Source organism: Thalassophryne amazonica, chromosome 18, assembly GCF_902500255.1.
Source record: "Thalassophryne amazonica chromosome 18, fThaAma1.1, whole genome shotgun sequence".
Lineage (NCBI taxonomy): Eukaryota > Metazoa > Chordata > Actinopteri > Batrachoidiformes > Batrachoididae > Thalassophryne > Thalassophryne amazonica.
Window position 1 is genome coordinate 5,283,251 of NC_047120.1, and position 25,144 is coordinate 5,308,394.

Genomic DNA, 25,144 nt, shown 5'->3' on the forward strand with positions numbered 1-25,144 from the left:
TCACTGAGACTGGACTTGGTCAGGAAGGTCTTTCAGTGCTGACCTGTTTCCTGTGACAGTTTGTGGTCACTGAGCCTGGACTTGGTCAGGAAGGTCTTTCAGTGCTGACCTGTTTCCTGTGACAGTTTATGGTTCCTGGGCCTGGACTTGGTCAGGAAGGTTTTTCAGTGCTGACCTGTTTCGTGTGACAGTTTGTGGTCACTGAACCTGGACTTGGTCAGAAAGGTTTTTCTGTGCTGACCTGTTTCGTGTGACAATTTGTGGTCACTGAACCTGGACTTGGTCAGGAAGGTTTTTCAGTGCTGACCTGTTTCGTGTGACAGTTTGTGGTCACTGAACCTGGACTTGGTCAGGAAGGTTTTTCAGTGCTGACCTGTTTCGTGTGACAGTTTGTGGTCACTGAACCTGGACTTGGTCAGGAAGGTTTTTCAATGCTGACCTGTTTCATGTGACAGTTTGTGGTTCCTGGGCCTGGACTTGGTCAGGAATGTTTTTCAGTGCTGACCTGTTTTGTGTGACAGTTTGTGGTCACTGAACCTGGACTTGGTCAGGAAGGTTTTTCAGTGCTGACCTGTTTCGTGTGACAGTTTGTGGTCACTGAACCTGGACTTGGTCAGGAAGGTTTTTCAGTGCTGACCTGTTTCGTGTGACAGTTTGTGGTCACTGAACCTGGACTTGGTCAGGAAGGTCTTTCAGTGCTGACCTGTTTCGTGTGACAGTTTGTGGTCACTGAGCCTGGACTTGGTCAGAAAGGTTTTTCTATGCTGACCTGTTTCCTGTGATAGTTTGTGGTCACTGAGCCTGCAATTGGTCAGCTAGGGTTTTCTGTGCTGACCTGTTTCCTGTGACAGTTTGTGGTCCCTGGGCCTGGACTTGGTCAGGAAGGTTTTTCAGTGCTGACCTGTTTCGTGTGACAGTTTGTGGTCACTGAACCTGGACTTGGTCAGGAAGGTCTTTCAGTGCTGACCTGTTTCGTGTGACAGTTTGTGGTCACTGAGACTGGACTTGGTCAGGAAGGTCTTTCAGTGCTGACCTGTTTCCTGTGACAGTTTGTGGTCACTGAGCCTGGACTTGGTCAGGAAGGTCTTTCAGTGCTGACCTGTTTCCTGTGACAGTTTATGGTTCCTGGGCCTGGACTTGGTCAGGAAGGTTTTTCAGTGCTGACCTGTTTCGTGTGACAGTTTGTGGTCACTGAACCTGGACTTGGTCAGAAAGGTTTTTCTGTGCTGACCTGTTTCGTGTGACAATTTGTGGTCACTGAACCTGGACTTGGTCAGGAAGGTTTTTCAGTGCTGACCTGTTTCGTGTGACAGTTTGTGGTCACTGAACCTGGACTTGGTCAGGAAGGTTTTTCAGTGCTGACCTGTTTCATGTGACAGTTTGTGGTCACTGAACCTGGACTTGGTCAGGAAGGTTTTTCAGTGCTGACCTGTTTCGTGTGACAGTTTGTGGTCACTGAACCTGGACTTGGTCAGGAAGGTCTTTCAGTGCTGACCTGTTTCATGTGACAGTTTGTGGTCACTGAACCTGGACTTGGTCAGGAAGGTTTTTCAGTGCTGACCTGTTTCATGTGACAGTTTGTGGTCACTGAACCTGGACTTGGTCAGGAAGGTTTTTCAGTGCTGACCTGTTTCGTGTGACAGTTTGTGTTTCCTGAGCCTGGACTTGGTCAAGATTTGCCTCTGCTTCATATCTCATCTCTTCATATTCATTCCAGGTCAGCTGCTGTTTTCAGAGTTTCATCTCCGTCTCTATCAGCTTCTGCAGCCGTTTCTCTCTCGATAACTTCCAGTAAACAACAATGTGAGCTGTGAGTCAGCCTACATGACTTCTTGGGTTAATTGATGGAGGGATGTGGAGTTACCTGGCATATACTTATTCTGGATGGCCTGGAGGAGCTGCGCCTCATCTATGTGGGAGCAGAGGGCATGTGCCACGCGGTTGTTTCCTAAAGCACAGATTGCAGAGTAGAGTCTGAGGGTGTGGTAGTGGAAATGTAATAAATCACTCTGCTCCGACAGCTCCAGGATATCCAAACACCTGTAGAACAAAGACACATGAGACATGAGCGGAGGAGGCTGCAGTGTGTGTGTGTGTGTATATTTATATATGTATATGTATTTCACCTGTTCTCCTCAGGTATGTGCAGAGACATGAACTGCAGAGGCTCCTCACACTGGACCAGCCAGCCAAATCTGTCATTAACCCTGGACACCGACACCTGAAGCAGCAGTAAAAAAAAAAAAATCTCACACAAAATATCTCAGCTCACTTTTTTTCACTGATTCAAACTCATTCATTCATTCATATTGTGCGCTCCTGCACTGTTCAGAACACAACAGCTAACATCCCTGCAATTTATAAAATACCGAGTTTGATCTTCACAAAGACTTTGATTTGGTTGTTCGTGCTGCTTTCTGGAACATCCTGAGAGTTTGTAGGATCCTCAGTAAGCTTCTAGACATCATAGCTAGCCTATACACTGATACTGCGAGTGCTGCACAGAGGCAGAGAGTGAATTTTTCTCAGTGAGTACTGGTGTTCACCAGGGATGTGTCCTGGTTCCTACACTGTTCAGTGATGGACTGGGTGTTTGGTCGGGTTGTGGCAGCCAGTGACTGAGATGCCTTTATTGTTGAGGAAGGGTTTTCTGTCCTTTACTTTGTGGATGATCCTGAGATCTTTGTAGATTCAAGGGATGACCTGATTGCAGAACCTGAGAAGCTGAGTGAGGAATTCCAGTGTCTGGGCTTGTGATTGGTCTTGATATAGTCTCAGATCAAAGCTTTCACTTCATTCATTTACTTCTGTACTAATGTTCATGTCTCTGGGTGACACCTGGGAAGAAGCTTATGGTGTCATGACATCACTGTATAGGGGTGTTTGGCGATGTTGATATCTTTGCAGAATGATTAATGTCCAAGTCTTTAGGGTCCATGTGCTTTCTGTATTGGTTGTGAGACTTGGATGTTACCAGATGCCTAAATCGATGACAAAATGTCTTTCAAACTAGGTCTCTGAGGAGCTCTTTGGATGTTGCTGAAATGACTTTTTGTTAAACAAAGGTGGTTGTTCCAAACCCTGGTCCTAAAGCACCCCCTAAGCTACACATGTTTCATCTCTCCTTCCTCTGCCAAAAGCTGATTCATTCATCCAGGTGTTCTCAACTAATCAAGAGTTATCAGGCAGCAGAATGAACTAATCAACTTTTGGCAGAGGCGGGAGAGATGAAAATGTGCAGCTTAGGGGGTCTCTGAGGAGCAGGTTTTACCAGTTGCCTCAGAAGTTTAAGATGAGGAGTATCAGTTGCACTGTGAGTCAACATCAGCTATGACAATTTAGCGATGTTTCACAGCTCTCTGAACCAGCACACAAGTTTCACGTGGTTGCAGCAGTCCATCTCTATAGAGATGGACAGTTTGACTGTCTGTGTGGTTGCCATACAGGCCCCAAGCTGGTTCTGCAGTGTGTTGGATTGGCACTGTGTGGCACTTTGGCTTGACCAAATTTGTTGGTATTGTTATATTTGAACCTTGCCTTCTTCAGTTGGTGGCATGATAATACCAATAAATCTGGTCAAGCCAAAGTGCCACACTGTCAATCCAACACACTGCAGAACCGCCTTGGGGCCTGGATTGGCACGGCATGCCAGTCCAGGCCCCAAGGCGGTTCTCTTTAGTTATAACAAAAATTGTTATATCTAAAATTATTATTAAACAATGATTTGGGCATGAAATGTTTTTGCCATCTGACTTCTTAATCTTTTCAGAAAATTGAGGTGAACTAGAAATGACTTACTTTTTAGCTCTGTGCAAATAAACTCATTCATTAAGGATTATAAAATTCAACAGGAACACTGAAAAAACACTGAAGTCAATATAAAATTGACACTACCTATAATAATAATAACACTAATAAAACACTTGAAACAGTGTTAAATCATGAAAAATTAAAAATCTTAAAGGAGACCAATGGTCATAATTATGGAGCTCGTGGGCTTGTTGAAGCTTTCTGGCCATCCTTTATGGTTATTTTTAAAAATGCGTTGCAAAAAAGGCAAAACTTTAACCTTGATTTAATCCAAGAAGGAAAGAGGTACAACGTTCAAGGTGATTTTCTGAGAGCTCAAGTGATTCTTTTTCACAGAGGGTGTTCTCAAATTTGAATTTTCTTGCTTCTGTCAGGCTGAAAAATTGGGTTGAAAATGTGCCATTCTTTCAAAAACTGTAAAATTTATCGAAGGATTATGTTTCAGATGTGAGGATGTAAAAGGCTGAATCTATGATGGTTCCAAAGTATGAAGTAATAGAATATGGGTCATTTTGTGATCATCCTGTCCTCGTACGTACGAGGTCTGTGAGAAAAGTATCCGACCTTTTTATTTTTTGCAAAAACTATATGGATTTGAATCATGTGCGCTTGCATCAGACAAGCTTGAACCTTCGTGCGCACGCGTGAGTTTTTTCACGCCTGTCGGTTGCGTCATTCGCCTGTGGGCAGGCTTTGAGTGAGCACTGGTCCACCCCCCTCGTCGGATTTTTATTGTCAGTGAAACGGCTGAGAGGCTGCCGCTTTGCTCCATGAATTTTTTTTTCAGAAACTGTTAGAGACAGCCAGTTGGAAACCATTCAAAAGATTCAGATGGATTTCGGTGAAGATTCTGTCGGTATCACATGGATTAAGGACCATTAAAACTGGATTAAAAACGGCCCACGGCGGCGACAGGCTGGAACGAGCAGATCACTTCCAAATTTAAGGCTCTGTTGATGCAGGACGTCGTGTGACTAGCAGAGAAGTTTCAGAAGAGGTCGGGATCAGCATTTTATCAGCACATTCCACTGTTAAAGGAGATTTTGTAATCAAAGACGTGCGGACGGATCGGTGCGTCGGGTCGCAGCCGCTCACAGCCGCTGGACAAACAACACCTCCATGTTGGAAGCCTCACAGGACAAGTTGGAACATGCCCAGCTGTTAAACAATTCACTTGACTGAAAAGCCATCAAAAGCCGTCTCGGTGCGCCGCGCGCCCTCCGCCGCTGTGGGCCATCTTCAAAAAGGTTTTAACACTCCTTAATCCGTATGACGCCGACAGAATCTTCACCGATATCCATCTGAATCTTTCGAATGGTTTCCAACTGTCTGTCTCTAACAGTTTCTGAAAAAAAATTCATGGAGCAAAGCGGCAGCCTCTCAGCCATTTCACTGTCAATAAAAATCTGACGAGGGGGGTGGACCAGTGCTCACACAAAGCCAGCCCACAGGCGAATGATGCAACCGACAGGCGTGAAAAAACTCATGCATGCGCACAAAGGTTCAAGCTTGTCTGATGCAATCACATGTGATTCAAATCCATATAGTTTTTGAAAAAAATAAAAAGGTTGGATAATTTTCTCACAGACTTCGTATATATATCAATGTATGTATCAATATATCTAACATTGATCAGCTGTATATGGTGCAAAGTTTTCTGAACTGATTAACTGATTTAATTTCTTTATTTTTAACTATGTCAGTGTCTCAGAAGGGGGCGGGGGGGCAAATAATCCACATACATCCAGATACAACATACATAGAAAACAACCCAGTACTACAAAAGTAATATAGTTTTTTTAGTTATCCGATGTTGTACATATCACATTTACTGTTATCATTTTTTCCGGTGCCTGTCAAATCAATTTTTTTAAAACTAATGACACTGTGTGCAGGGTGTTCCATGGATCTGCCATTCTCACTGCAAATGAAAATTTCTTCAAATCCAGACGTGACCTGTTGTGAAAACAGTGATGTTATTGGCGTACAGTGGAGGTGGTACCTGGAGGAAGTGATTGGGAACACGACTCCATAATACAGGAGTGAGAAACTGGACATGCAGGCGTGGAGGACACTGAGGAACTGAGTTCTTCCTCTCACTCTTAAACAGTCCAGCCGAAAGAGGCATCACATTCTGTCAAAAACACAAACCGAAAACAGTCATACAAAGTACACATTACTGATGGAGTGCCAAACAAAAGAATCTGAAATGGATTTGTAGCAGTAAAAAACAAACAAACAAAAAACATGGGGTGCAGTGTTATGTTGTAACTCGTATACAAATGTGTAACATATAAAAAAAAGCTCTTTATATCAGATTTTTTTTATGGTGTTCATATTAAACATGTATCTTAATCCAGCCCAGTCTCACGTTTTTTTTTTTTTTTTTTTTTTTTTTGTGCTCCCGTGATGAAATGAGTCAAATTTTCATGACGGGGTGTTTTTTAACTCACTATTACTAACCCTACTCCTTCCCCCCACCCTAACCATACCCCCCCCCCCACTTCACTTTTAATTTCATGCAGTCATCACGGAATGAATTAGAATGAATTTGTGCTGCCGTGATGAAAATGAGGCGCTTTTCGTCACAATATCGCGAACCATTAGATTCATGTATATTTTCTGTTGCTGGATCATGACTTGCTGTGAGACCAGGTTGCTTAAACGCCAAAGAAACACCAGCAGAAAACAGCTGAAACATTGAGCCAATCTGTTGTCTGGCTGTTGTCAGATATATAAATGCAGTCAGATATATAATAAATTGTAGCCTGTAGCCTACTCATCCAGGGGAAACACATATTTGTGCAGTTGAACAAGCTGCTGTTCCTCACCTTGAGACGTCCAAGTTCAAACTGGAAGACGTTCGGACTGGTTGCCTTGGCAAAGACTGCAGGGAACAACTTCGTACTGGGCTCCACCTGAAGATCAGAACAGTTACATCTCAGCCCATTCTCATGTTTTGTTTTTTTTTTCATGCTCCCATCACAAAATGAGTCAAATTTTTGTGACAAGGTTTTCTTAAACACACTATTACTAACTCTACTCCTACCCCCAACCCTAACCTTAACCATAAGTTAAGGTTAAGGCTGGCTTCAAAAGTGCAGACTTTGCAACTGGATAGCTTTATAAAGTGCAGACCTTGCAACCTGCCTGAAAATGAAAACAGAAAAACAGAATGATGCCGTCAGCCAGAACTGCAACAAATGCTGCTTTGGCTTCAATTTTTTACCCAGATGGAGCATGATCAAACAAGTTTTACACCATAGTCACTACGAATACCCCGTTTAAGTCCATTTCACACATAGCATGAATGAGACTGAATCAGGCCCAATGAGTAACAAGTTCAAGACGCTGTCGAGAGGGCCAGACGTTTGTCCAGCCTTGTGTTGAAGCTGCCTCGAATGATATGCGCACATTCGGTGTGCAGCAGCTCCAGAATCCAGGTAGCCTGCGCCCAGAACACAGTACAAAACAGGAAGAAATACAAAGAAAATTAAAAAAAAAGAAACAAAACAACACAGCATGAAACCCCACAATGCTGGCAGAATGCAGCAGGAATATGATCTCAATCTCTCTTCTTTGTTTTTCATTTTACTCAGTTTTTTTCTCTCCCTCTCTGTTTTCTTTTTGTTTCCTATTTTACTTTTCACTTGCTCTCCCTCAGCCCCCAGGTTATCAGTTTTCCAGTGGTCAGCGACATGCCCCTCTCTCCAGACCAGTAATGTGATCACATGAATGAGCTCTCACAGCTTTATCCTCCCCAGGACGTGGGGCCCATAAGCTAGCCACACTGTGGTACAAGAGTGTGTCCTGGCTGTCAGTTAATGCGCCACATGACGGATGGACTGTATGGATGTTGCGATCACACGCTATGTGTAATGTGGGATGGTGCACTGGCTGCAGAACGCCGCATCATATGGGATTTATATGTTGTGGTGGGTAACGCTTTTGTGAGCTGACGTTGGGAGCTGACAGCAGGATGGGAGGGTGTTCAGCACAGGCTCCTACATGGCTGGTGTTCACCTAGCACTGTGATGTGCACCTGGAGGCATTCCACAGCTGAGTATTTATTTTCATTTCTGTTGTGGCGGCCTGGCTATGCTGTATATGTCATGATAGGTGTATTCCAGCTATCACATCCTGGTCAGCTGTGTTGTGTGGCTGAACCTGTGACACGCATAACTCACCGTGGGCCAGCAGCACACCACGCACACCTGCACGTCGTGTTACAGCTGTGATGATCATAATGTCTCGCATACGAGGTCTGTTAGAAAACTATCCGACCTTTTTAGTTTTTTTAAAAAACTATATGGATTTGAATCATGTGCACTTGCATCAGCCAAGCGTGAACCTTCGTGCGCATGCGTGAGTTTTTTCACACTTGTCGGTTGCGTCATTCGCCTGTGGGCAGGCTTTGAGTGAGCACTGGTCCACCCCCCTCGTCAGATTTTCATTGTCAGGAAAATGGCTGAGCGACTGGGGAGTGCGGAGGAATTCGCGCGTCGGGACGGAGCCGCAATGGCGCACAGCAAAAAGCACATCCGTGTTGGAAACCATTCGGAAGATTCAGACGGCTTTCGGTGGCTTTTCAGTTGAGTGAGTATCCGAGAAATTGTGTTGGGCATGTCACAACTTGTCCTGTGAGACTTCCAACACAGACGTGCTTTTTGTTGTGTGCCATTGCGGCTCCGTCCCGACGCGCGAATTCCTCCGCACGTCTTTCATTACAAAATCTCCGTTAACAGTGGAATGTGCCGCAAAAGTGCTGATGTACACCTCTTCTGCAATTTCTCTGGTAGTCAGACGACGTCCCAGATCAACACAGCCTTCACTTTGGAAATGATCTGGTCGTTTCAGCCTGTCGATGGCCACTCGGAGCGCGGCGCACCCTCCGCCGCTGTGGGCCATCTTTAATCCGGTTGTAATGCTCCTTAATCTGTGTGACGCCAAGAGTATCCTCACCGAAAGCCGTCTGAATCTTCCGAATAGTTTTCACCTGGCTGTCTCTCACAGTTTCTGGAAAGATTTGATTCAGCGCTGCTCCAATCGCTCAGCTATTTCCCTGACAATGAAAATCCGACAAGGGGGCTGAACCAGTGCTCACTCAAAGCCTGCCCACAGGCGAATGACGCAACCGACAGGTGTGAAAAAACTCACGCATGCGCACGAAGGTTCAAGCTTGGCTGATGCAAGCGCACATGATTCAAATCCATATAGTTTTTTAAAAAATAAAAAGGTCGGATAGTTTTCTAACAGACCTTGTACATTATGTAACCCATGGAAGGGGAAGACAATGTGTTAAATCAGGTCCATCATGGACATAACAGCCCATCCAGATGTACACACTGTGCTGGACAGCAATGGCACTGCACTCCAAATGCGGTTTGAGCTTTTGCCACTTCGACCACACCTCAACGGTATGCTCTACATTCGGGCTAGCTGTGCAATTGGGCCCGTCTGTTGAGAGTGTGAGTGCTGTTGGAGGAGGTCTTTGGAGTGTATCTCGACTTTGGCCAGGAGTGGATTGAATAGCCATTCGGGTGCCATTTGCCGTCTAGTGTGAAGGCTAGCTCAGTCTGGACATTCATCCAGGATTTGACGTGGCTGAACATTTCGTACAGCCCTTCGACTGCAGTCCAAATGGTTTGACTTGCGCATAACTTGCCGTACAAATATTACGACTGCAGTCAGATTGCAACTCGACCGCTGTTCGATTGTTTTCCAGCATGAGCGCAACATGAATGTAGAGTGCATGTGCTCTGGCCGTACGGATGTGCCAACTGCTGTGAGACTGCTATACGATGTGTTTGAGTGCAGCTGGAATTTGCACCACTGTCATCTGAATCCTCCTTCATGCGCCATTCGGCTTCATTCGTCCTATGTGTAAAGGGTCCTTTACATTATTGCTGCAGGAAGTGTCCAAGTAGATCCAGACAAAATGGAGGCTGTTGCAGAGTTGCTTTCCTCACACACTGAAACCAGTTATTTTAATTATTGAATTTATCCTCTTTTTTTAATAAGCAAAACTCAGTAACCCTTTTATAACATTTTCATCCATTTTGACTTACTGTCATGTCGGCTAAACTGATTAAGCTTTTCTGGATAAAGACCAAAACCTAACAAAACTTTATGTTCAAAATCCAAGAACCCAAGCAACTAAACCAGTCCAGCTGAACTGACTCAACCTTCTTGAAGATCACAGACAGCATAAAGGAGGACCTGCTGTTTTCACTCATTGGAAGACCTGAGGCCCTGAGGATAGGTCCCAAACCTGTGGAGAGATTTTCACCATTGTACATCTGGAAGAGTGTTGATGTATGGTAGAGTGGCCACTCCATAGTTAAAATCACATGGCAGCCCACCTGGAGTTTGCCAAAAGGCACCTTAAGGACTCTCAGACCATTAGAAATAAAACTCTCTGATGAGACAAAGATGGAACTCTTTCGTATGAATGCCAGGTGTCATGTTTGGAAGAAACCAGGCACCATCCCTACAGTGAAGCATGGTGGTGGCAGCATCATGCTGTGGGGATGTTTTTCAGCAGCAGGAACTGAGAGACTAGTCAGGACTGAGGAAAAGATGAATGCGGCAATGTACAGAGACATCCTGGATGAAAACCTGCTCCAGAGTGCTCTTGACCTCAGACTGAGCGACGGTTCATCTTTCAGCAGGACAATGACCCTAAGCACACAGCCAAGATATCAGAGGAGTGGCTTCAGGACAACTCTGTCAATGTCCATGAGTGACCCAGCCAGAGCCCAGACCTGAACCCGACTGAACATCTCTGGAGAGATCTGAAAATGTCTGTGCACCGACGCTCCCCTCCAACCTGATGGAGCTTGAGAGGTGCTGCAAAGAGGAAAACTGCCCAAAGATAGGTGCACCAAACTTGTGGCATCATATTCAAGAAACTTGAGGCTGTAATTGCTGCCAAAGGTGCATCAACAAAGTATTGAGCAAAGGCTGTGAATACTTATGTAGATGTCATTTCTTAGTTTTTTTTATTATTATTTTTAATAAATTTGCAACAACTAAATAAAGAAGCTTTTTTCATGTTGTCATTATGTGGTTTTGTGAGTTGAATTTGAGAGGAAACATTAATTCACTCCATTTTTGAATGAAGTTGTAACATAAAATGTGGGGAAAGCGAAACGCTGTGAATAATTTCTGGATGCACTGTATTGCTCTTTGCCAGAGATGTGGTGGTCCTCCTGCTGTCTTTGGCTGGATTGTGATGCCTCTTATCCCCTAAAGCCAAAGACATTTATTATTCTGAGTTTTCAACTGATGACCAACTCAGTAACCATGCACTTACCTAATTATACTTCCAAACTTCTTTCTCTTTCAAAATGTCAAAACTTGTGAATGAAATAATCTGTATTATCTTTCCTCTTTCTGTTTACTGGCAAGAAGTGACTACTGTGCCAGTGAAAAATCTTGTCAGTTATGTCAGATGTTTTCCTCTGATGGGGTAATCCGTGAAAAATATCCAGATGAGCTCCGACTGATTCATTCAGGCCATTTAAGCTATTGGCTGGAGATTTTACTTCAGATGGTAGTTTGTCAACAGATGCTGGGTTCATTAGTTTTGGAGAGCTACACTTGCTGTGCTGGCTCTTAGCACAGATGTCCATCTGCTGCAATGTCTTCTTATCAACATGAGCTCCAGAAAGAAAAAGAAAATCAGAATTCTTTGTTATGCTGTGGTTTAGGTATCTATGTAAGAAGAGGTCAACCGATAATGTTATGTTTGATAAGAAAAAAATTAAGACATTTTTTATAATGTGAAGTCTGAGCAAAATTTCATGAGGCCATTTGACTCATAAGGAGAGAACATCATTTCACCTGACTGTGGCAGGTAGATGGTTCATTTTTGGAGGTGGGGATGGACCTCCCAAAAGTGGTGGTTGCATGCTTGCGTGGTTGACACCATGGGGTCATTCCATGTCCTGAATGCATCTTCTTTTAACCCCCAAACATGCTCCCAGATTTGAATTAATCCTTCTTAGGGGTCACATGACCTCTCTCAGTGGCCTTTTCAAAACTACAAAATATAGCCAGGACTTTTTAAGAACATTTTGAAGGACCTATCCATAACACCACTGAAATTTACTTGCTCGAAAGAAAGAAACCATCTGCACGAAAACATGTACTTGCACCTGCATTGTTTGTAATTTGCAAGAGTTGAACAAAATGGAGATTTCATCCAAAAATACATTGATAATAAGCTGGACTTTACCTTAAATTTTATTTTCTTAGACTTACATGTATGTTTTGTGTATATTGTTAACTACCTTGTAAGTAGCAATCCTGCTCCTGTGCTATTCTGTGCATAAAAAGGGTGGAACCCATCAAATGAGTACCTGGTAGTATGTGCTGAGTTCTCTGCCATTGGCAGTGAAGGTCAGAAGTCCAGTTGTAGTGTCAACCAGACAGCCGATCTCCAAGCCGTTGTTGTTCCTGCCCTGACTGGGACTACTGCACTCTCCAGCCCACACCATGAAGCAGTTACTGCGCTTTATGCTGTAGGACAAAGACACATCATAAACACCGAATGATGGAGACAGAAATACTCACTGAGTCACAAAGCAAGGGCAAAGACACATGATTTAAACTGATTTACACTGAGAAACAAGATCACCTGCTGAAACAGCTGATTCTTTTCATTAAAAAGTTTGTTTGGCTTCTCCATTTATGTTTGGTATGATAGCATTCATTCATTTTCAGTGACTTATCCAGGTCCAAGTTGAGTTGGCAGTGTAAAGTGCAGCTCAACTCAGAATTCCCTGTCTTAGGCCAAACCGTTTAATTTCCTGGGGGTTCCGGGGGCGTTCCCAAGCCAGCTGGGAAATACGAGGTCTGTTAGAAAACTATCTGACCTTTTTATTTTTTAAAAAACTATATGGATTTGAATCATGTGCGCTTGCATCAGCCAAGCTTGAACCTTCGTGCGCATGCGTGAGTTTTTTCACACCTGTCGGTTGCGTCATTCACCTGTGGGCAGGCTTTGAGTGAGCACTGGTCCACCCCTCTCCTCAGATTTTCATTATCAGGAAAATGGCTGAGCGATTGGAGCAGCGCTGAATCAAATTTTTCCAGAAACTGTGAGAGACAGCCAGGTGGAAACCATTCAGAAGATTCAGATGGCTTTCGGTGAAGATACTCTGGGCGTCATACAGATCAAGGATCATTACAACCGGATTAAAGATGGCCCACAGCGGCGCAGGGCGCGCCGCGCTCCGAGCGGCCATTGACAGGCTGAAACGACCAGATCATTTCCAAAGTGAAGGCTGTGTTGATCTGGGACGTCGTCTGACTACAAGAGAAATTGTGGAAGAGGTGTACATCAGCACTTTTCGGCACATTCCACTGTTACAGGAGGTTTTGTAATGAAAGACGTGCGGAGGAATTCGCGCGTCGGGACGGAGCCGCTCATGGCGCACAACAAAAAGCACGTCCGTGTTGGAAGTCTCACAGGACAAGTTGTGACATGCCCAGCTGTTACACAATTTCTCGGATACTCACTCGACTGAAAAGCCACTGAAAGCCATCTGAATCTTCCGAATGGTTTCCAACACACTTTAGCTTTATTGATAACGGACCTTCGCTCTGGGGCCGCCATGGCTTGCTGATGCCGGACGGCCTCCATCCTACTGAGGAAGGTGCCACCATCTTGTCTGCGAACATAGATAGTGCTCTACAGGGAGGGTAACATTAGGAATTTACAGCAGGCCACGGAGCGACCCTGCAAGGCTTATGACAAATGTGGATGTGGAATCCATTGGCTTAGTGGGGAAATTAATGCAGAAAACCCACTGTGGTAATAGAGCAGTTTATCTGCCAGGGAGGGAAATTCAACAATTTGAGACAGTGTGTTGGGAAAGTGTCGTGACACGGACCCACAACAGGGGGCGTAAATGAACGGACAATGAAAGAGTCAAATATGAACACTTTTACTGTTGTGAATGAGCACAACCAAGTACAGCAGATTACAGAATGTCAGATAATAGTCAATCAACAAAGGGGACGTGTGGGCAGGCTCGAGGATAGAAGACGTCTGTCCTGAGAAGAACCGGAACCACACAATTTCCTCCGCCACCGAACCAGGAGAATACTGGAGCCGCCAAGTCCTGAATCCCCAGGTGGCCACCGTCTCCGAGCGTCAGATCTGGTACTGCTGGCGAGGAGCAGAAACAATCAGAGGTGGGTGTGTGTACAACCAGTAACAACGCTGGTGGAGATCCCACCTCCACCTCCTATCCAGAAAACAGGTACGTGCAGCAGTTGAGAGTACTTATCACAGAATAGCGTGGGGAGCGAAGACGTCAGCTCTCCACATCTCTCACACTCAGCCTCCGGCTGCGAGCACTCACGGAACTGACTGCAAACACTGTGTAACAAACACTTGTCAGAAAAGACAAAAGCAACGGCTGAGAGTTTTACCTTTACTGGTAGATGATATCTCGGCAACGAGGTGGAGATGACGTCCGGTATTTATGGTGTGGACTGATGAAGTGTAGATGGGTGACAGCTGTCCTGAGATAATGAGTGACAGCTGTCACACCGGCTGTGTCCTTGGCGGCAGCGCCCTCTGGTGCCTGAAGCCCGCACTTCAGGCAGGGCGCCCTCTGGTGGTGGGCCAGCAGTACCTCCTCTTCTGGCGGCCCACACAACACTGTGGCCTGCTTCCATAGACGTGTCCATAAAAATCACAGAGGGATATGCTTTACAAACTTAATACCTATTACTACATTGGATGATGTTGAAATTGAGGATGGCCCAGTGGTTGTTCCAGCAATAGCAAAGATTTTGTGTCTGATGCCTACAACATGTGTGGAATGTCTGAAACCAAAACCTACTTCTAAGCATCTTATATATGCTACTCTGGAACCACCCCTAAATCCAAACAGTTCAACTGTCAACCCCACTGAGGTCCTTAGTCTGGGTCTCAATAACATAAGATCACTGTCCTCAAAATCATTGTTGATCAATGATCTAATTATTGATGATCACTTAGGTATGATTGGGTTATGTGAAACGTGACTTAAACCTACAGCTGTCCTCCCCTTAAATGAGGCCTGCCCACCAGCATATTCATTTAGTCATGTCCCTCATGATGCGAAGCAAGGCGGGGGTGTTGCTCTTATTTATAAATCTAGGTTTAGCTTATTAGCTGATGAGGTCACAAATATAACTCGTTTGAGCATCTGATTTTCCACTCTGCTCAGGATATTACGCACTGCCAAGGTCAGAAGCATAAAAATCAGTTGTATTACTTTGTCACTGTATATAGGCCTCCTGGCAAATATTCTGAATTCTTAGATGAATTTGGTGCGTTCATCTCAAACTTGTCAACTAGTGCAGATAACATTCTGATTTTTGGTGACTTTAACGTTAATAATAAATAAGCCTTCTGATACCCTCTGAAAATCATTTATGGAAATTGTGGATGCATTAGGATTTTGTCACTGCATTCCGGACTCATCGCATATTAGTGTAAATACCCTGGAACTGGTTCTCGCACATGTTATTGCTGTCATGAATATTGACATCATGCCTCTTACATCAGTGGTCTCTGATCACTCACTTATTAAGTTTACAGTTTCGCTGTGATGTTTAGTGGAACAACAACCTTATATATCACTACGGTGATGCATCAACTCCTCAACTAAGATTGAACTCGAAGCGAGACTGTCTGATGTCTTAGCTTCACATTCGGCAAATATCCAATCAGTAGACAGACTTGTGGATAGTTTAAACTCAGTGCTCAAAACTATACTCGACATGATTGCGTCACCTGTGTTAAAACCGCGCTCACCCAAATCACAGTCACCTTGGTTCAATGATTACCTGCGTGACATCAAGCTTAAGGCAAGAGGTCTAGAACGGAAATGGCGTTGTTCAAAATTAGAAGTATTCCACCTTGCATGGCATGATGCTATCTTAGACTATAAGCATGCATTATTGGCTACAAAGCGGACCTACTACTCTGATTTAATCAACAAAACCAAGCATAACTCAAAGTTCTTGTTCGACATGCTAGCAACACTTATTCATGGACAACCACCTGTAGTTCGGTCTCCTTTTACAGCACAAGATTTGCTGGATTACTTTGAGAAGAAAATAGAAGACATCAGGTTAAACCTATCCCAGCATGCCTTAACCCAGCCACTACACCCTGTTATTGAGGTGGGCGCCATTACTGAGGTATTAGCTAGATTTACATAATTTGATAGTATCTCACTCAGCATGCTGACAAAACTCGGAATGTCAACAAAAAGCATAACCTGTTTATTTGATCCTATACCAACAAAACTGTTTAAGGACCTGTGGCCCACTCTTGGGCCGACTATGGTGGAAATTATTAATCGTTCTTTAACTTCTGGATCTGTTCCTAAATGTTTCAAATCTGCAATGATTAAACCATTACTTAAGAAACCTAATCTTGACCCTAGTGTATTGAAAAACTATCGGCCGATATCAAATCTATCATTTTGCTCTAACATTCTGGAAAAAGTAGTGTCACGGCAGCTCGTGGACTATGTTACTGAGAATAATCTCAGTAACATCTGCTTTTAGAACATATCATTCCACAGAGACAGCTCTGACTAAAGTGGTGAATAATCTTCTGCTTACAATGGATTCGGACAACAGTACGGTTCTGGTGCTGTTAGATCTCAGTGCTACATTTGATACCGTGGATCATCATATTCTACTTGACAGGCTGGAAAATCATTTTGGGATTACTGCATGGCTGACGTCATACTTGACCAGTTGTTCTCACTGTGTTTTATACCGTAACACTACCTCTAACCTTAGTAACTTGAAATTTGGGGTTCCACAGGGGTCTGTCTTAGGCCCCCAGCTTTTCTCCTTTATATAGCACCCCTTGGGCACATATTAAGGCGTTTTGGGATTACCTTTCACTGCTATGCTGATGATACTCAGTTATACATTTTGATAAGTGCTGGTAATCTCATTCACATAAAATCCTTAGAAGATTGCCTTGCATCAGTGAGAAGTTGGATGTCTAGAAACTTCCTACTTTTAAACTCTGATAAGACTGAAATGATGGTTCTTGGTCCAGTGAGACATCAGCATCAATTTGACCAGTTAATGCTCAGCCTAGACTCGTGTGTCATACATCACACTGACAAGGTGAGGAACCTTGGGGTAATTTTAGATCTTACATTATCCTTTGACCTCCACATTAGAAATATTACGAGGACTGCTTTCTTCCACCTGCGAAATATAGCAAAGATTCGTCCCATCCTGTGTATGGCAGATGCTGAGACCCTGATCCATGTGTTTATCTCTTCTGGATTGGACTACTGCAATGTTCTATTTTCTGGTTTAGCGCAGTCTAGGATTAGGGGTCTCCAATTGGTTCAAAATGCTGCAGCCAGACTTTTGACACAAAGCAGAAAGTTCGACCACATTACACACATTTTGGCATCCCTTCACTGGCTTCCAGTCCCACTTGTTGTTGTTGTTGTTCATTCGGCTGCTCCCGGTTTTTGCTCGGGGTCGCCACAGCGGATACAGCCAGATCCGCATTGGTAATTGGCACAAGTTTTACGCCGGATGCCCTTACCTGGACAAACACACACAGCCGCTGGTGTTCCAAAGAGGTCTCCCATCCAAGTGCTAACCAGATCCTGCTCTGCTTAGCTTCTGAGATCTGACGGGATCAGGCTGACACAGAGCAGACCAGCTGCACTTCCTGTCCCAGTGAGATCAGATTTTAAGGTTCTGCAACTAGTCTATAAAATTATTCACAGATTGGCACCTCCCTACTTAGCTGACCTAATTGAACCTTACGTACCAGCCCAGGCTTTGCGTTTTCAGGGTGCAGGACTACTTTGTGTCCCTAGAGTCTGCAGGTCATAGAGCTTTCTTTTTTCGTGCCCCTGTTCTGTGGAATAATCTCCCTGCGTCAATAAAACAGTCAGATTCTGTGGAGACTTTCAAGTCCAGACTTAAGACGCACTTATTTTCCCTTTCGTATGGCTAGCATACTGGTATAGTTTTGTTTGATGCTTTTTACTCTTTTAATTCATTTTATTAGTAAACGGAGGATGCCGCGGCCTCAACTTTACCTAAATTCTGGGTCTTTTTGTGAAGCGTAGGGCTAGTGGCCGGCTATCACCTTAGTATTTCTTCTGTTTTTCTTGTTGATTAATGCTGGCAAATTATACAGTATTTCTTGTCTTTCTGATGCCTGATTCTGTTTTTTCTCTCTGTTTAAGGTGCAGCACCATCCAGAGATTGGAGTTGTATTTGTGCTGGCGACCCTCCTGTCCTGTGCACCAACAGCATTTCCTGTATATTCTTTTTGTGAATTGTTTTGTAATTTATGTCTGTAGCATGGCCCAAGCAGAAGGTCACCCCAATGAGTCTGGTCTGCTTGAGGTTTCTTCCTCAGAGGGAGTTTTTCCTTACCACTGTTACTCTGAGGGTTAGTAAGGTTACTTGTGTGAAGCGCATGGAGGCAACTCTGTTGTGATTTGGCGCTATATAAATCAAATCAAATCAGTTTTATTTATATAGCGCCAAATCACAACAACAGTTGCCCCAAGGCACTTTATATTGCAAAGCAAAAGCCATACAATAATTACAGAAAAACCCCAACGGTTAAAACAACCCCCTATGCGCAAGCACTTGGCGACAGTGGGAAGGAAAAACTCCCTTTTAACAGGAAGAAACCTCCAGCAGAACCAGGCTCAGGGAGGGGCAGTCTTCTGCTGGGACTGGTTGGGGCTGAGGAGAGAGAATCAGGAAAAACACATGCTGTGGAAGATCAATCACTAATGATTAAATGCAGAGTGGTGCATACAGAGCAAAAAGAGAAAGAAACACTTAGGGCATCATGGGAACCCCCCCAGCAGTCTACGTCTATAGCAGCATAACTAAGGGATGGTTCAGGGTCACCTGATCCAGCCCTAACTATAAGCTTTAGCAAAAAGGAAAGTTTATAGTTTATAGGAGCTGGTTCCACAGGAGAGGAGCCCGAAAGCTGAAGGCTCTGCCTCCCATTCTACTCTTAAAAACCCTAGGAACTACAAGTAAGCCTGCAGTCTGAGAGCGAAGCGCTCTATTGGGGTGATATGGTACTAAGAGGTCCCTAAGATAAGATGGGACCTGATTATTCAAAACCATATAGGTAAGAAGAAGAAGAATTTTAAATTCTATTCTAGAATTAACAGGAAGCCAATGAAGAGAGGCCAATATCGGTGAAATATGCTCTCTCCTTCTAGTCCCCGTCAGTACTCTAGCTGCAGCATTTTGAATTAACTGAAGGCTTTTCAGGGAACGTTTAGGACAGCCTGATAATAATTAATTACAATAGTCCAGCGTAGAGGAAATAAATGCATGAATTAGTTTTTCAGCATCACTCTGAGACAAGACCTTTCTAATTTTAGAGATATTGCGCAAATGTAAAAAAGCAGTCCTACATATTTGCTTAATATGTGCATTGAAAGACATATTCTGATCAAAAATGACTCCAAGATTTCTCACAGTATTACTAGAGGTCAGGGTAATGCCATCCAGAGTAAGGATCTGGTTAGACACCATGTTTCTAAGATTTGTGGGGCCAAGTACAATAACTTCAGTTTTATCTGAATTTAAAAGCAGGAACTTAGAGGTCATCCATGTCTTTATGTCTATAAGACATTCCTGCAGTTTAACTAATTGGTGTGTGTCCTCTGGCTTCATGGATAGATAAAGCTGGGTATCATCTGCGTAACAATGAAAATTTAAGCGATGCTTTCTAATAATACTGCCTAAGGGAAGCATGTATAAAGTGAATAAAATTGGTCCTAGCACAGAACCTTGTGGAACTCCATAATTAACCTTAGTCTGTGAAGTAGACTCCCCATTTACATGAACAAATTGTAATCTATTAGATAGATATGATTCAAACCACCGCAGTGCAGTGCCTTTAATACCTATGGCATGCTCTAATCTCTGTAATAAGATTTTATGGTCAACAGCATCAAAAGCAGCACTGAGGTCTAACAGGACAAGCACAGAGATGAGTCCACTGTCTGAGGCCATAAGAAGATCATTTGTAACCTTCACTAATGCTGTTTCTGTACTATGATGAATTCTGAAACCTGACTGAAACTCTTCAAATAGACTATTCCTCTGCAGATGATCAGTTAGCTGTTTTACAACTACCCTTTCAAGAATTTTTAAGAGAAAAGGAAGGTTGGAGATTGGCCTATAATTATCTAAGATAGCTGGGTCAAGTGATGGCTTTTTAAGTAATGGTATAATGGTATAATTACTGCTACCTTAAAAGCCTGTGGTACATAGCCAACTAATAAAGATAGATTGATCATATTTAAGACCAAAGCATTAATTAATGGTAGGGCTTCCTTGAGCAGCCTGGTAGGAATGGGGTCTAATAGACATGTTGATGGTTTGGAGGAAGTGACTAATGAAAATAACTCAGAACAATCGGAGAGAAAGAGTCTAACCAAATACCAGCATTACTGAAAGCAGCCAAAGATAACGATATGTCTTTGGGATGATTATGTGTAATTTTTTCTCTAATAGTTAACATTTTATTAGCAAAGAACGTCATGAAGTCATTACTAGTTAAAGTTAAAGGAATACTTGGCTCAATAGAGCTCTGACTCTTTGTCAGCCTGGCTACAGTGCTAAAAAGAAACCTGGGGTTGTTCTTATTTTCTTCAATTAGTGATGAGTAGCAAGATGTCCTAGCTTTACGGAGGGCTTTTTTATAGTGCAACAGACTCTTTTTCCAGGCTAAGTGAAGATCTTCTAAATTAGTGAGACGCCATTTCCTCTCCAACTTACGAGTTATCTGCTTTAAGCTGCGAGTTTGTGAGTTATACCACGGAGTCAGGCACTTCTGATTTAAGGCTCTCTTTTTCAGAGGAGCTACAGCATCCAACGTTGTGCTCAATGAGGATGTAAAACTACTGACGAGACAATCTATCTCACTCACAGAGTTTAGGTAGCTACTCTGCACTGTGTTGGTATATGGCATTGGAGAACATAACAAAGAAGGAATCATATCCTTAAACCTAGTTACAGCGCTTTCCAAAAGACTTCTACTGTAATGAAACTTATTCCCCACTGCTGGGTAGTCCATTAAAGTAAATGTAAATGTTATTAAGAAATGATCAGACAGAAGGGGGTTTTCAGGGAATACTGTTAAGTCTTCAATTTCCATACCATAAGTCAAAACAAGATCTAAAGTATGATTAAAGTGGTGGGTGGACTCATTTACATTTTGAACAAAGCCAATTGAGTTTAATAATAGATTAAATGCAGTGTTGCGGCTGTCATTCTTAGCATCTATGTGGATGTTAAAATCGCCCACTATAATTATCTTATCTGAGCTAAGCACTAAGTCAGACAAAAGGTCTGAAAATTCACAGAGAACCTCACAGTAACGACCAGGTGGACGATAGATAACAACAAATAAAACTGGTTTTCGAGACTTCCAATTTGCATGGACAAGACTAAGAGTCAAGCTTTCAAATGAATTAAAGCTCTGTCTGGGTTTTTGATTAATTAATAAGCTGGAGTGGAAGATTGCTGCTAATCCTCCACCTCGGCCCGTGCTACGAGCATTCTGACAGTTAGTGTGACTCGGGGGTGTTGACTCATTTAAACTAACATATTCATCCTGCTGTAACCAGGTTTCTGTAAGGCAGAATAAATCAATATGTTGATCAATTATTATATCATTTACTAACAGGGACTTAGAAGAGAGAGACCTAATGTTTAATAGACCACATTTAACTGTTTTAGTCTGTGGTGCAGTTGAAGGTGCTATATTATTTTTTCTTTTTGAATTTTTATGCTTAAATAGATTTTTACTGGTTGTTGGTGGTCTGGGAGCAGGCACCGTCTCTACGGGAATGGGATATTGGGGGGATGGCAGGGGGAGATAAGCTGCAGAGAGGTTTGTAAGACTACAACTCTGCTTCCTGGTCCCAACCCTGGGTAGTCACGGTTTGGAGGGTTTAATAAAATTGGCCAGATTTCTAGAAATGACAGCTGCTCCATCCAAAGTGGGATGGAAGGCGTCTCTCCTAACAAGACCAGGTTTTCCCCAGAAGCTTTGCCAATTATCTATGAAGCCCACCTCATTTTTTGGACACCACTCAGACAGCCAGCAATTCAAGGAGAACATGCGGCTAAACATGTCATTCCCGGTCCGACTGGGGAGGGGCCCAGAGAAAACTACAGAAGCCGACACTGTTTTTGCAACTGTTTAGAACTACGCTTCCTCCTCACAGTCACCCAGCCGGCCTGCTTTCCCGGCTGCTTGGGATCTGCTGGGGGGCAGCTATCGGCAGCTAAGCTACCTTGGTCCGCACCAACTACAGGGGCCTGGCTAGCTGTAGGATTTTCCAAAGTGCGGAGCCGAGTCTCCAATTCGCCCAGCCTGGCCTCCAAAGCTACGAATAAGCTACACTTATTACAAGTACCATTACTGCTAAATGAGGCCGAGCAATAACTAAACATTTCACACCCAGAGCAGAGAAGTGCGCAAGAGACAGGAGAAGCCACCATGCTAAACCGGCTAAGAGCTAGTAACTGCGCTAAGCTAGCGGATTCCTAAAAACACACAAAGTGAATAATGTGTAAATAATTTAGAGGTGATTCAGCAGAGGGAGTGCTTTAGTTAAGGCACGTGAAGATTACACTGTGAAACAAATCGTTATCTAGGTAACTAGATCAATCTAACTGCGCAGATTAAACAGCTAACAGATACAGCAAAACACCGCTGTGCTCCGGAACAGGAAGTGATACAATACCGCAGTGAGAGCCAACCACCAGTAGGTTGGCTCTCATTGCGTAGGACCTGCGTAGGACCAACCTACTCACTCAGTAGGTTGGTAGTAAATGAAAACAAATTGAAACTGAATTGAAGCTAATTGGTCCGCTGATAGTTTTAGAAGTTATCTGAAAAGCTAATTCGCTAACAAAAAAATTAGCTTCACTAATTAGTGGATTAGAGGAACTGTGCCCACCAATGGCCACATTATATCAAAAATGGGCATGAGTGGATTTGAACTGTTAACCTTCTGCTTTAGAAGCAAATGCACTGACCACCACGCTGTCCTGAAGCTGATGCTTTTTCATGATTTAGGATAAAGACAATCCAAATACACATGGTGGAGCAGGTCCTACACTTTGATATCTAAGACACAGAGAAGATATTATTTTCAGAGGATACAGAGTGGAGCAGTTAGTTGACTTTGTTGGATAAGAAACCCATCATGTCCATATGTATTTGGACAGTTCCTGCTTTTACCCCTCAGCTTTTACCCCTGTTGCCAGGGTGGGTGTTATCTGGAACAAGAGAAGAGGATGTTATATAACTGAGCAGAGAAAAAACCACAATCCATACCTGATGTAGGTAGGGGTACCTGCTAGGGGAAGGGGGAATTCTGTGGGCATGCCCCCCTGTGAAAATTACTGAAGCAAATTTGGGGTCTTCTGGTGCAGTGTAGGAATGATAAAGTAGCTGCAAGAAGCTCTAACACTAAGGGCTTTTTGCTGGTGAATGTCTAAACACGGAATCACACAGTCATTCAGGTCAGGATCTCAGACTCAGACATACACCTCAGCTAAAATTCTTGCTCTGGTAGTCTGACTTCTAGTCTTGACTCTTGTAGAGAAGACGGGAAGCTGAGGAAGCTGAGGAAGCTTCTGCGATTTGAAGCGAAACGTCCTCGCGTCAAGCAACCCAGTCCAGTCCAAGATTCAAGCTTCTCTACTATTTACAGTAAATGACAATGACAGTAATGATCAGCAGGCGTGGAAAGAGGGTAAGAGTAGTCCAGCTGTTACACACAGACATATTTTATCTTTGTTCACCCTTGAACCATGAAATAAACTGTTAACTCATTAAATGCACCCGGTGTTTACAATTATTATTATTTTCCTGTCAGGCAGGGACATCTGTAGTTTCTTATTGAGAAAGCTGCAGCGTGGAGGACTTTAAGTCTAATGGAATTCCAAGTGCACCAACAATGAGCTTTTACTGCTCATTCAAAAAAGGACAGAAATCATTGATTTTTCTCATAGTACTACAATAATTTTTGTATTTGTCACTGTGGCGATTCATAAGCATGCTAGGCTTGCCACATCGTGCATTCATTCACCATATGCAGTGTGGTGAAGACTAAAGACATCCCTGGATACTGAACCCTGTCGTTGCAGGAAATTACCAGTCAACCTCCAATTTAGGCCATCGATAAGAGGCACTGACGGGTCTCTAGATAAAACAGGGGATATCTGTGTTTTACAGATATCCTAAATGAAGGTTGTGACTTGTCAAAATATTATTTTTGACATATTCGGGTAGGCCTATCTCGGAGTATATTTCGTGAGTGATTTTCCTCAGAGAGACGTCTGGAGGAAACCTCAAGTTCATTCCTTATTAATCAAGACTGAAGAGTATTTTATCATCCATGATGCACCAGTTTTTTCCCACCTGCCCTTTAAACTGACTGAGTGTACTCCTGCCCATCCTGACTTACATTTTTCTTGCTCAAATTAAGTTCTCCAAAAACATTTTTCTCTGGGACTGTACTGACCTTTCATGAACCTTTCCCTTCTCATCGCCCAGCGTCACGGTGACCGTTCTGACATTGTGGAGCTCGAAGCCTGTGTCATACTGATGGAAGTCAGAGGTGATCCATCCCACCCAAACACTGCTCGGCTCCTGACCAGGAAAGATCCGCACTGAGTAGTAGTGCTGCTAACAGAGAGAGACAGTTACACACTTAATATGATTTACTTATGCAATATGTGCCCATTTATCTTGCAATAGTCATTTAGAACACTCACATTATGAAACATTAAATTAACATGTGAAGCAAAGCACACTCAGTCAACTAGTTTAATCAGATTCTATAAGGCAGAAGTCATCCTTCATGTTCAGCGAAACCTAATCACCCATTTTGCATTTGAAGTGGATCGTGTGTGCAGGAACAGCCAGACCGGTCAGGATGCTGTGCATTTGTGGAAGCAGTGATCACAATAAACCAATAAACCTCAGTGAAAATGCAAAGGTGAGAAAAATGCTGATGTCAGGTAAAGCTGCAGCAGATTGTTTTCTTTTGGCATTGCAAGGAACATCTCAATTTCAGAATCATGTTAGGTTAAGAAAAATCTTGGAAAAAAAATAATTATTTAGAAAAACATTGTCCTTGTTACAATCCAGGTGATCACTCTTACTGCTTCAGAGAGGGACACTTAAGCCTCTTTCACACCGGGGGAACATGGAATTGTGTCATGATGATGCAGAGTTATGCAGCCATACGCCACAATTCGGCAT

At 43.3% G+C, this 25,144-nt stretch overlaps 1 protein-coding gene across 3 annotated transcripts in view; it reads right to left on the reverse strand.

The window, feature by feature from the left end:
• Positions 1-25,144, reverse strand: part of ryr2a (ryanodine receptor 2a (cardiac)) — a 723,597-nt gene that overhangs the window by 416,996 nt on the left and 281,457 nt on the right. For 2 of the 3 annotated variants that reach the window (XM_034193918.1, XM_034193917.1), the window contains exons 33-38: positions 24,402-24,565; positions 12,174-12,333; positions 6,642-6,728; positions 5,813-5,944; positions 2,127-2,221; positions 1,865-2,040 (exon numbers count right to left, since the gene is read on the reverse strand). In XM_034193918.1, coding sequence (XP_034049809.1) covers positions 1,865-2,040; positions 2,127-2,221; positions 5,813-5,944; positions 6,642-6,728; positions 12,174-12,333; positions 24,402-24,565 — 814 coding nt within the window. The remainder of the gene's footprint in view (positions 1-1,864; positions 2,041-2,126; positions 2,222-5,812; positions 5,945-6,641; positions 6,729-12,173; positions 12,334-24,401; positions 24,566-25,144) is intronic. The other variant, XM_034193919.1, reaches the window with a different exon arrangement.